The sequence below is a fragment of the Rhinoraja longicauda genome, chromosome 12, assembly GCF_053455715.1.
Source record: "Rhinoraja longicauda isolate Sanriku21f chromosome 12, sRhiLon1.1, whole genome shotgun sequence".
Lineage (NCBI taxonomy): Eukaryota > Metazoa > Chordata > Chondrichthyes > Rajiformes > Arhynchobatidae > Rhinoraja > Rhinoraja longicauda.
The window spans coordinates 4,859,998-4,872,475 of record NC_135964.1 but is presented as its reverse complement, the minus strand read 5'-3'; the positions used below and the strand labels follow the sequence as shown (position 1 = coordinate 4,872,475).

At 40.1% G+C, this 12,478-nt stretch overlaps 1 protein-coding gene across 1 annotated transcript in view; it reads right to left on the bottom strand.

The window, feature by feature from the left end:
- The window catches only part of ltn1 (listerin E3 ubiquitin protein ligase 1), an 87,884-nt gene that overhangs the window by 29,309 nt on the left and 46,097 nt on the right, over window positions 1-12,478 (bottom strand). Inside the window, exons 15-17 of the mRNA XM_078408919.1 lie at window positions 6,871-7,024; window positions 6,419-6,620; window positions 3,076-3,229 (exon numbers count right to left, since the gene is read on the bottom strand). Of these exons, the coding sequence (XP_078265045.1) occupies window positions 3,076-3,229; window positions 6,419-6,620; window positions 6,871-7,024 (510 nt within the window). The remainder of the gene's footprint in view (window positions 1-3,075; window positions 3,230-6,418; window positions 6,621-6,870; window positions 7,025-12,478) is intronic.

Genomic DNA, 12,478 nt, shown 5'->3' with positions numbered 1-12,478 from the left:
ACAACTCTCTGGGTGAAAAAGTTCCTCCTCACCTCAGTTTTAAATGGCCTCCCCAATATTCTAAGATTGTGGCCCCCGGTTCTGGACTCCCCCAATATTGGGAACATTTTTCCTGCATCTAGCTTGTCCAGTCCTTTTATAATTTTATATGTCTCTATAAGATCCCCTCTCATCCTTCTAAACTCCAGTGAATACAAGCCTAGTCTTTTCAATCTTTCCTCATATGACAGTCCCGCCATCCCAGGGATCAATCTTGTGAACCTACGCTGCACTGCCTCAATTACAAGGATGTCCTTCCTCAAATTAGGAGACCAAAACTGTACACATTACTCCAGATGTGGTCTTACGAGGGCCCTATACAACTGCAGAAGAACCTCTTTACTCCTATACTGGAATCCTCTCGTTATGAAGGCCAACATGCTATTAGCCTTCTTCACTGCCTGCTGTACCTGCACGCCAACTTTCAGTGACTGGTGTACAAGGACACCCAGGTCTCGCTGCACCTCCCCCTTACCTAACCTAACACTATTGAGATAATAATCTGCCTCCTTGTTTTTGCCGCCAAAGTGGATAACCTCACATTTATCTATATTATACTGCATCTGCCACTTATCTGCCCACTCACTCAACCTGTCCAGGTCACCCTGCAACCACCTAACATTCTCTTCACAGTTCACACTGCCACCCAGCTTTGTGTCATCTGCAAACTTGCTAGTGTTGCTTCTAATTTCCTCTTCCAAATCATAAGGAACAAGCTGCCAGAGGAGGTAATTGAGGCAGGTACTATAATAATATTTAAAATACATTTGGACAGGTACATGGAAAGGAAAGGTTAAGAGGGATACGGGCCAAACTCACAGATGGGACTAGTATAGATGGGGCATCTTGGTCGGCATGGGCAAGCTGGGCTGAAGAGCCTGTTTCCATACTGTATGACTATGACTCTATAACCTTGCTTTATATTTGATTATTCTATTATTAATGCAGAATTGGATCATAGCCGAAAAATGAGGTCCTTTACATTGTCAGTGCCTGTTTTCTTGCATTTCCTTTTCAACTTTCTTCAATCAGATTAAAAACAAAAACTCTATTTTTGCAAGTCCGTTAGATATTTGATATCTATAATTGGATTGCCGTCTATCGCTGAATTCTGTTTAGCAATGACTCAAGAAACGATTTTTTCAAAAAAGCTCCATGCTCTCAACCTTAATGCCAGAACTAAGAACAGCAATATGGTGGGAATAATCTGCCCTCCAGGTTTTTTTGACATAGTCCATCTAATCGTGGAATGTTATCATTGTAGCTATGTTGTCAATAGGTCAAATTCTTGGAATAGTTCTCGCAACACCATCTCGCAACAATTCAAACAAAGAATTCAACTAGCAGCATATATTCCATTCAAATTTTTACATTAACCCATTGTAAAGACCAGTGTACTTCGATGGGTTTATGGGATCATTAACGGAGAATAAATTCACTTTTATAAGGGGTCATCAGCAGCATCCAAAGCAAAAGTGTTTGCTTGATTTTTTCTAAAACTGAATTAATGTGTTAGGCTCATGATGTAGTGGGCACGATCAACCTTTATTACCCAACCCTAACTGCTCTCGAGAGTTGGTGGAAAGCCACATTGGTTGCAGTGACAGATGTCACAAGTTTGGAAGGTGCTATCAGAGAAGCCCAGTAAGCAATTGGAATGCATTTTGAAGATGACACATACTGCAGGAATTGTGCAGCAATGGTGCGGGGAACTTAAGTGCAAGATGGTGGATGGGTATACTAATTTAGTGGGCTGCTTTCTCCTGGCTGGTGTTGAGCTTCTTAATATTTGAGAGTTCTGAGGTGCTAATGTGGCACATATGAGAACTACGGACTCTTCCACAGAAGGAGCCGGTGATAGCCAAAGGGGGAGATGGGTGTTAGTTTATGAAGTGGTCCATTCCTAATGCTGTTCTTGGAAGGGCTTTATTGTTATTTCAAATTCGAGGCGTTAAGATTATTAAAACTGAAACCAAGTGACACTGCTTTACTTTGACTGATCATGGGCCAGCCATTCCCAAGAGTCAGTGAGGATGTTGCATTTCTTCAAGGAAGTGTCCCGACCCAAAACATCGACTATCCACATTCTCCAGAGATGCTATCTGACACGCTGAGTCACTCCAACACTTTGAACTCCTTGAATCTTTTCCCTTGTCTGCCTGTCAGAGGTTGTCTGGTGTAGGACATATGAATGGTGTAGCCTAGGAAACTTAGCCAACAGAGTAAAACTAGGGCCTCAAAACTATGGATTCTGGCCTGGAAATGGACATGGACATCGGTTTGCTTGTCGTTCCAATTAATTTCATGGATTTTGCAGGGGGGGACAGCGTTAACAATAATTTTTCAGGTAGTTTTGTGCCAGGTTTGAGGTCTCAGTCTTCAACTATCTTATCCTCAATCATCCAAAGGCTGTACAGGCACACTGAAGTGGGCGATGAATTTCATGTCTTCTGAGATGCAGGAATTTCATGGCTTCTGAGATGCAGGATCTTGTCTAGATTTGCCAGTATCTCACCACAACCCTTAAACATTGGAAGGCAGAGTGGCATAGAGCAACAGGTATTTGTGCTTGTAGCATACAACCTTTGTTTTGTGCATGCCTAGTGTTATGCCCATCCACTCCTCTTCATCAATAAATGTGGCAGCAATGGCTTGGTTTTCAGCAAATATCAATGTCGTCAGCATACTGCTGAATAACTATTGAAGTATAGGTAACTTGGATCTGAAGTGTAGCCGTCTCAGGTTAGACAGCTTTCTCGCTGCGGTTGTTGGTGATGAGATGTGACACGAAAGATTGAAGTAAAAATATAGGGGCAGTATAGTCTGATTTAACACCAGTTTTCCATGAAGAATGGTTCCATGGTGGATACACTGATTATTAATGTAGTCTGGCATGTTTGTCTACATCCATATCATCTTGACTCCTTTAAAGGGAAATAAACGTTCCCCTTAAAGTTATGTGCTTGTAATCTTGATGGTTCATTAGATTTTATTGCAATGACAAAGTAAGTTTAATCAGAAAATCAATTTTAGTACCTGCTAAAGAGAATTTCCCATGTTGTGCTGCAGGCTTTCTTCAGCTGCTGAGTAATGTCAAATTGCAGTAGTAGTTCATGATATATAGAAATCGTAGGACAAAAGTCTTTCATTTCTTCACACCACTGCAAAGCGTAGAACATCTCTGCAGCAACTACCAAAATCATAAACAAAATTAGAACATTTTAATACATTTTTATGTAAAATAAGACAGACCACCACCGTTCCTATTAATTTACATAATTGTTACAATACTATCACAATATTGAAGTAATAAATTAAGTCAGATCAGCTGCATCAATCTAAAGGACAAGCCAAACAACCTAATCTGGAATCACTAGCACGAAACATACATAAAAACATCATATCTATCAACATTACATCTATGAACTCCCAAAAAATAACAATTACACCAAGTAATTTTAAATGTCAGAATAATAGAGATCATAGAAATTATACGACAAAGGAGATCTTTTGACCTGTGACATTTGAAAAAGAGCTATCCAACCTAACCCCACCTTCCAGCCAAGATCTGTGACCATGTAGATATTGGCTCTTCAAGCACACATCCATATAATGTTTAAACGTGATAAGAATTTCTGCAGCCAGTAATTTAATCACTATTAGCTATTTACTTAATTATTTAGGAGACTAACAGGTTTCTTATGACCTTTACATGTTTTATTACATGCTTACTATTGTACATGAACACTAAAAATGTTGAGAAAATCTGGCCGTAAAGTGAGGAAATATATTTTTAAAGTGAAATCACTGTCTTGCTGATCAAAGTTTACACTCTGCAGGAACATTTCAATGACCACCACATGCAGCCCTTGAGCAGAACATATCAATTTATATCTCTGCTATCACAAGTTCTGAACTGGTGATTGGAAATTAATGCTCACATGCTCCCCATTCCATCAACTGCTAACATCAGGGATGATGACAAGTGGGACTGACGGTAAACACACCAGATGAAGAGGTGTCGTGAAGTGCCAATACCCTAAAATTTAAAGCAGCCTGTAAAAATAAGGCCACTTGTGTGGTGCCAGATGTTGGGCATATTTGTTTAGTGAATGTTTTTGGCTGGTGGCCAACTAAATCCCAGAGAGCAGAATAAATCCTTTAAATCTGCAGCAATGACCTTTGAGAAATATAGTACAGGCTTGCCATTTGAGACATGGTACATAAGGGTCATTAAAATTCTGTAATAGCAAACCTGGAACTTGTCTATTTTTCAAGGCTCAACTGCAGAAATCTGTTATAGAACTCATTGAGTACTCATAGGATTAAAATGGATGTGATGCTGTTCACAAGATTCTCTTACTCAGAAAGACAGCATGGGCCCCCGTGAAAGCAGAATTAAGGAAAGATAAAACAAGTATGATAATATAAGAGCAACGACAGAGAAGGTAATTTAATCCAGTTTTTAAAGGGGCATCTCTGAGAAGGTTGCTGTGGAACCTGCTAACTTCATATCACTGTACCCTACATGTTGAAATGAAGAAACTAATATAGACAAATTTTAAAAGATTTGACCGTAAAACAATGCACAAGGTAATTCATTTTAAAATCAGTACGTTGAAGCAGATCCTAAAATAACCTAAAATAACAAAGAACCTATACTTTTGTTAACTTTCTTGTTTAACTTTCTTGCTGACACGTGGTGACACTTGTGTACTGCCTAAGCTGTATGCAAAATAAAGCATATGATTCATTTAAAAACACACTAAACTGCTCTTATTAAAGGGAATTAGTATTTTTCCTGCTTTGTACCATTACCTAGAACTAGAGTCGAGTGACTTACTTCTTCTAACATAGTACGTAGATTTTAAATCCTATGAGGTCGTTTTTTAAATTGTTATTCATCACAAATAAATATCTTGCAAAGCAATTACTTCATTAATATAAACCTTCAGTGTGAGAAATAAAATTAAATGATAGTATCAGCTATTTGATACATCTGGTGATATGTAATAGTTAAAAAGAAAAAGTTAATCGAGCTTTCAATAATGTAAAGAAATATATGAGTTTCTCGTTGTGATTTAAGTAGTAGACTTCATAAAAGCTAGGAGATTTAAACTGTAATAGGAGGATTACAATAAATCACAATAGTTGGAGTTACGAGATGCAAGTGTCTATGCACTGTAATTCTATAAATCATTAGAGATGATGCTGTATGGCACAGTCTATTGACACTTAAAGGCAAGGTTTATGCATGACTAATAATAATGTGATTATTTTATCACGTTTAATCAGTTATGACAAACCTACAAGGAGATTTGTTAATAGAAATTTGATATGAGGAGGTAGATCCATCTCTAGCTGTGAGAAATCATAAAGTGCACAAGGCCAGGGGGGGGAGTGTGGGATTTAGTCTTAAGAGGTTACATTGGGACAGAAGGATTGATAATTTCATTTAATTTACAGTATTTTGTTTTAATTCATTTGACTTTAATTTTCTAAAACCAGGATGACCAGGAACTCCCCAAAAATAATTTGAGTTATTATCTGTCAGGATCGATTTAAGCAGGAACTTTGTGAATGATTTATTTGATTGGCTGATCATATCACATGAGAATTTAACACACAAATTGGTCCAATGTTAATGAATATCCAGATATATGTGATTAATCAAGGACAGTAAGAATGGATTTCCTAAAGACAAGTGAAAATGAGCAGAAATGTTATATTACTTCCAATGGGGCATATTAATGGTTTAGGATTCAATTTACAACAATAAGGTTTTTCGTGACAATGCTGCACAAGTTGAAATTTATAATTCTGTCTAGTTTAGGGAGACAGACATGAAGGAAAGTAAATATAAAGTCAAATTGTGAGATTTCAGGATAGTGGAACTTCTGGATCAGGACTGTTCTCAAATTTTATTAAATAATTTTGATTCTATCCATAAATCAAAGTGATTTGACTGTAAGAAAATCTGAGATTTATTCAGAACAGACATTGAAGAATGCTAATCGATTAGATTACATTTTAAATGTTTAGATTAAATACTGGAAGAAAAGCCATTCCTTTGGGACTAATCACTGTTAAATTTGTATTTTAATTTCCTTTCTTTTGAACTGTTTTACTTTGTATAAAGAAGTGGTTGATTGTAATCGACCGGGGCCATACTGTGAGCACTGTAGTATTGTGTTTAGCAAGTGTAAATATAATTTCATAAACTCTTTAGGTTGTCCTATTTCTAATACCAAGGCATTTCTTGTAATTGACAGTGACATTCTCCACATGTTTAATTTCAGTTTAGTTAATGCATACTGAAGTTTCTAATGAATTATCAAAAAACACAATGACATTTATTTATATTCATGCACCAACTAACTTTGTGATATGGATGTGACAGGGTGAATTTCCCTCTGTTCAAACGAAACATTGTCTTCTTGTATCTGTAATAGCACGTGGCATAATAAAGTTGTGGTACACAAATGATTTGGTATTTTGTCAGGTGAGTAAATATTAGAGCCAGTGGACACCACATCCCTGTTCAGACTTATTTGTTCCTTCAGCAACACTTTACTCAGCCACTGTGAATAAAACACATATTACAGGGTTTTTATATCATTAAACTTTCATACATTATTAAGAAATGTACCTAAATTTTAATTATACATTAGAACTTAATGCAGTTACTGCAAAGAGACATGATAATTTTCATTCTTGATGAAAGCTACATTTTCAATTAATAAAAATCTACACAACATTAAAGGAAGGATTCAAAAAAGCTTATATTAAAAAAGCCATTGCAGGTTTATATTTTGGATGATTAGATTTTACCTGCAAAGTAAGTTTCTGCCTCAGGTTTTCCCACTCAGAATTGTCTGGAGTCATACATTGAACTAGTATTTTGAGATGACTGAGTGACTGAGGTCGAGTTCCCTCCAGGAGTTTTTCAAGCAAAGTATGAACACAGGAAAGAAGCACCTGCAGACTTTCAAGAGAAAAAAATGAGGATGTTATCTCATCGCCACAAATAATCAAATCTCCACAAGCAATTATCAATAAATTTAAACTAAATCTTAAAATTAATTATGGGAGAAAATACAGTTCAGTAATCTTTTAAACCGTGGAATTTTCCAATTTCCATTCAGATTGAATTAATCATATCATCTAAATTTCAGAAATTCATCTGGCAGGTCATATTAGTTTGATTGAATGACTCATGAAGATTTTCTTATGTATTTGAAAATAGGAAACAGATTAATGTATTTGTCCACCAGGTTCAAGAAACAACCTTTTCCCAGCAACCATCTAACACTAAGCTCAGCAACTATGATATTTTATGATCCGTTTTTGTACTATGATGGTTACCTAGTATTATGGTTATTATTTTATTTTACAATACATTTATTTGTGTGTTATTGCATTAACAGACCTGTTAAGCTGCAGTGAGTAAAAAAGGTTATTGTTCCTTTGCTGGTACATGTGACAAGTAAACACTCCTGACTCTAGAAGTGGAGGTAGATAGAAATTTCTACTCAAAGTTTGGTACGCTTCTGGAATTCTGACTAGAGAGTGTGGAAGCTAGCTTAATACAAGTATTTAAAGTAAAGATACATTTTTGAAAGATCAGGGTACACAAGCTTTGGGATTTGGCACAGAGGGAAATTGAAACCAATGGCAGATCAGCCATGATCATATTAAATGGCATGTACTTAAATGCGCGTAGTATAAAAAATAAAGTGGATGAGCTTGAGGCTCAGTTAGTCATGGGCAAGTATGATGTTGTAGGGATCACTGAGACATGGCTACAAGAGGACCAGGGCTGGGAACTGAATATTCAGGGGTACACAACGTATAGAAAAGACAGACAGGTGGGCAGAGGGGGTGGGGTTGCTCTGATGGTAAGGAATGATATTCATTCCCTTGCAAGGGGTGACATAGAATCAGGAGATGTTGAATCAGTATGGATAGAAATGAGAAATTGTAAGGGTAAAAAGACCCTAATGGGAGTTATCTATAGGCCCCCAAACAGTAGCCTCGACATAGGGTGCAAGTTGAATCAGGAGATAAAATTGGCGTGTCAAAAATGTAATGCTACGGTGGTTATGGGAGATTTCAACATGCAGGTAGACTGGGAAAATCAGGTTGGAAATGGACCCCAGGAAAGAGAGTTTATAGAGTGCCTTCGAGATGGATTCTTAGAACAGCTTGTACTGGAGCCTACCAGGGAGAAGGCAATTCTGGATTTAGTGTTGTGTAATGATCCTGATCTGATAAGGGGACTAGAGGTAAAAGAGCCATTAGGAGGCAGTGATCACAACATGATAAGTTTTACTCTGCAAATGGAAAGGCAGAAGGGAAAATCGGAAGTGTCGGTATTACAGTATAGCAAAGGGGATTACAGGGGCATGAGGCGGGAGCTGGCCAAAATTGACTGGAAGGAGGCCCTAGCAGGGAAGACGGTAGAACAGCAATGGCAGGTATTCCTGGGAATAATGCAGAGGTTGCAGGATCAATTTATTCCAAAGAGGTGGAAAGACTCTAAGGGGAGTAAGAGACACCTGTGGCTGACAAGGGAAGTCAGGGACAGCATAAAAATTAAGGAGAGGAAGTATAACATAGCAAAGAAGAGTGGGAAGACAGAGGATTGGGACTCTTTTAAAGAGCAACAAAAGTTAACTAAAAAGGCAATACGGGGAGAAAAGATGAGGTACGAGGGTAAACTAGCCAATAATATAAAGGAGGATAGCAAAAGTTTTTTTAGGTACGTGAAGAGGAAAAAAACAGTCAAGGCAAATGTGGGTCCCTTGAAGACAGAAGCAGGGGAATTTATTATGGGGAACAAAGAAATGGCAGACGAGTTAAACCGTTACTTTGGATCTGTCTTCACTGAGGAAGATACACACAATCTCCCAAATGTTCTAGGGGCCGGAGAACCTAGGGTGATGGAGGAACTGAAGGAAATCCACATTAGGCAGGAAATGGTTTTGGGTAGACTGATGGGACTGAAGGCTGATAAATCCCCAGGGCCTGATGGTCTGCATCCCAGAGTACTTAAGGAGGTGGCTCTAGAAATAGTGGAAGCATTGGAGATCATTTTTCAATGTTCTATAGATTCAGGATCAGTTCCTGTGGATTGGAGGATAGCAAATGTTATCCCACTTTTTAAGAAAGGAGGGAGAGAGAAAACGGGTAATTATAGACCAGTTAGTCTGACATCAGTGGTGGGGAAGATGCTGGAGTCAATTATAAAAGACGAAATTGCTGAGCATTTGGATAGCAGTAACGGGATCATTCCGAGTCAGCATGGATTTACGAAGGGGAAATCATGCTTGACAAACCTACTGGAATTTTTTGAGGATGTAACTAGGAAAATTGACAAGGGAGAGTCAGTGGATGTGGTGTACCTCGACTTTCAGAAAGCCTTCGACAAGGTCCCACATAGGAGATTAGTGGGCAAAATTAGGGCACATGGTATTGGGGGTAGGGTACTGACATGGATAGAAAATTGGTTGACAGACAGAAAGCAAAGAGTGGGGATAAATGGGTCCCTTTCGGAATGGCAGGCAGTGACCAGTGGGGTACCGCAAGGTTCGGTGCTGGGACCCCAGCTATTTACGATATACATTAATGACTTAGACGAAGGGATTAAAAGTACCATTAGCAAATTTGCAGATGATACTAAGTTGGGGGGTAGTGTGAATTGCGAGGAAGATGCAATAAGGCTGCAGGGTGACTTGGACAGGTTGTGTGAGTGGGCGGATACATGGCAGATGCAGTTTAATGTAGATAAGTGTGAGGTTATTCACTTTGGAAGTAAGAATAGAAAGGCAGATTATTATCTGAATGGTGTCAAGTTAGGAGGAGGGGGAGTTCAACGAGATCTGGGTGTCCTAGTGCATCAGTCAATGAAAGGAAGCATGCAGGTACAGCAGGCAGTGAAGAAAGCCAATGGAATGTTGGCCTTCGTAACAAGAGGAGTTGAGTATAGGAGCAAAGAGGTCCTTCTACAGTTGTACCGGGCCCTGGTGAGACCGCACCTGGAGTACTGTGTACAGTTTTGGTCTACAAATTTGAGGAAGGATATTCTTGCTATGGAGGGCGTGCAACGTAGGTTCACTAGGTTAATTCCCGGAATGTCGGGATTGTCGTATGTTGAAAGGCTGGAGCGATTGGGCTTGTATACACTGGAATTTAGAAGGATGAGGGGGGATCTTATTGAAACATATAAGATAATTAGGGGATTGGACACATTAGAGGCAGATAACATGTTCCCAATGTTGGGGGAGTCCAGAACAAGGGGCCACAGTTTAAGAATAAGGGGTAGGCCATTTAGAACGGAGATGAGGAAGAACTTTTTCAGTCAGAGAGTGGTGAAGGTGTGGAATTCTCTGCCTCAGAAGGCAGTGGAGGCCAGTTCGTTGGATGCTTTCAAGAGAGAGCTTGATAGAGCTCTTAAGGATAGCGGAGTGAGGGGGTATGGGGAGAAGGCAGGAACGGGGTACTGATTGAGAGTGATCAGCCATGATCGCATTGAATGGCGGTGCTGGCTCGAAGGGCTGAATGGCCTACTCCTGCACCTATTGTCTATTGTCTATTGTCTATTGGCAGGTCTGAGGCCTTTTTCTGCTCCTATCTGCCGACAACTGGGAAAATAATTTTAAATATGTAAAAGGGTCCCAAAGCATTTAGATTATTCATAAACATTCTGGAAGAAAAGTATTTATAACCTTTAGGTAAACATACTCATCTCACTAAGCTATTTGGCAGATGATTGATTTAAATTTGTATTTATACTGGTCTTCACAAAGAAAACAATTTTACAGTGCCTCAGTAATTTTGGGATTGGTGAAGAATAATTAGGTGAAGGGATATGTTTAAAAAATGTTTGTTAAATGTGTAAACTGTAGTAGAGGCATTAGGGATTAAAACACAAAATGACAACAAGGAGTGGAGCAGATGCAATGGAACGTAGGATGCAAGAGTTAGAGTACCATGAGATGCCAAAGGAACTAACTCATAGCTCAAAAATAGGATTGTAGAGGGAACTATTGATGAGTATTTTAAATTTCATCCTTAGGAGGATAGAAGGACACAGTTGATGAGTTAAAGTTGCAGTGGAACGTAAATGGTATTTAGTTTGAAATACAGTAAACTCTAGTTTTAAAGGACCCTTTTATAATGGATTTCAGATATAGCAGACGAACCTGCCAAATGCCACCCCGGCTCGCAACGCCTCCCCAGCTGCTTGGAGCTCCACTTTCCGACGCCAACCCCGAATCACAAGATACACCAGTAAGTCCTTCTTCACCCACTGCGCGCGCGGTCTGTTGACGCAGCTGTTTATGTGGCTCACGCTGTAGCTCATGGGGACAGTGCTTTCTTCAGGCCTCATGGGACTCCCTCCCATCTGCTTTGTCCGCTCGCCGCTCGACCGCCACCACCTCCTCCTTCTCCTGGTGCTCAGTGCACTTGGTCTCTTTCCCCACCCACTCCCCTCCCTCCACACCTCCACTGCCATCTTCACCACCTTCACCCCCAGAATCGCCAACAAACTCCACCCGGGAAGCGGCAGCTGGCGAGAGGGGAGGGAGCTCTTCAGTGCCCGAGTATGGCCTGTTTGTTGGTAGTGGCCTGAAGATTGCGCTGTCCCCAGCGACTACAATTTGATCCGCAACAACAGCGGGGCCATGCAGCAGCCGATGAAGAAGCTCCCTGCTGCAGACCAGCAACATAAGGTGAAACGACAAGAGGGCGGGAGCAACTCATCAGACCGAATCAGTCGGAAGAACCACCCAGACATCACCTATCCATGTTCTCCAGGGATCTACCTGAACTGCTGAGTTACTTGAGCACTTTGTGTTCTTTTGCGTATTAACCATCATCTGCATTCAATTGCGCTATTCATAATGTGACAATCGGAGCCAGACACAAAATGCTGGCCTCAGCGGGATAGGCAGCATTGCTGCAGAGAAGGAATAGGTGACGTTTCGGGTCGAGACCCTTCTTCAGACTGATGTCAGGGGAGTGGGCGGTACAGAGCGGGCTCGGGTTACGACGTGGTCGTATAGTCGGAGGGCAGGAGGAATCACAGAGAGGGAGCAGTGGGAGAGGATGTTGCTGAACTCTCGTCGGAGAGAGGAGGAGAACTGCTTCAAAATTCTTACACCCAGAGAGTTGTGAATTTGTGGAATTCTCTGCCTCAGAAGGCAGTGGAGGCCGATTCACTGGATGCATTCAAAAGAGAGTTAGATAGAGCTCTTAGGGCTAGCAGAATCAAGGGATATGGGGAAAAGGCAGGTTCGGGGTACTGATTGAGGATGATCAGCCATGGTCACATTGAATGGCGGTGCTGACTCGAAGGGCCGAATGGCCTACTCGTGCTCCTATTTTCTATTTATCTATGTATACTATTATATATATTATACACGCATATACTATA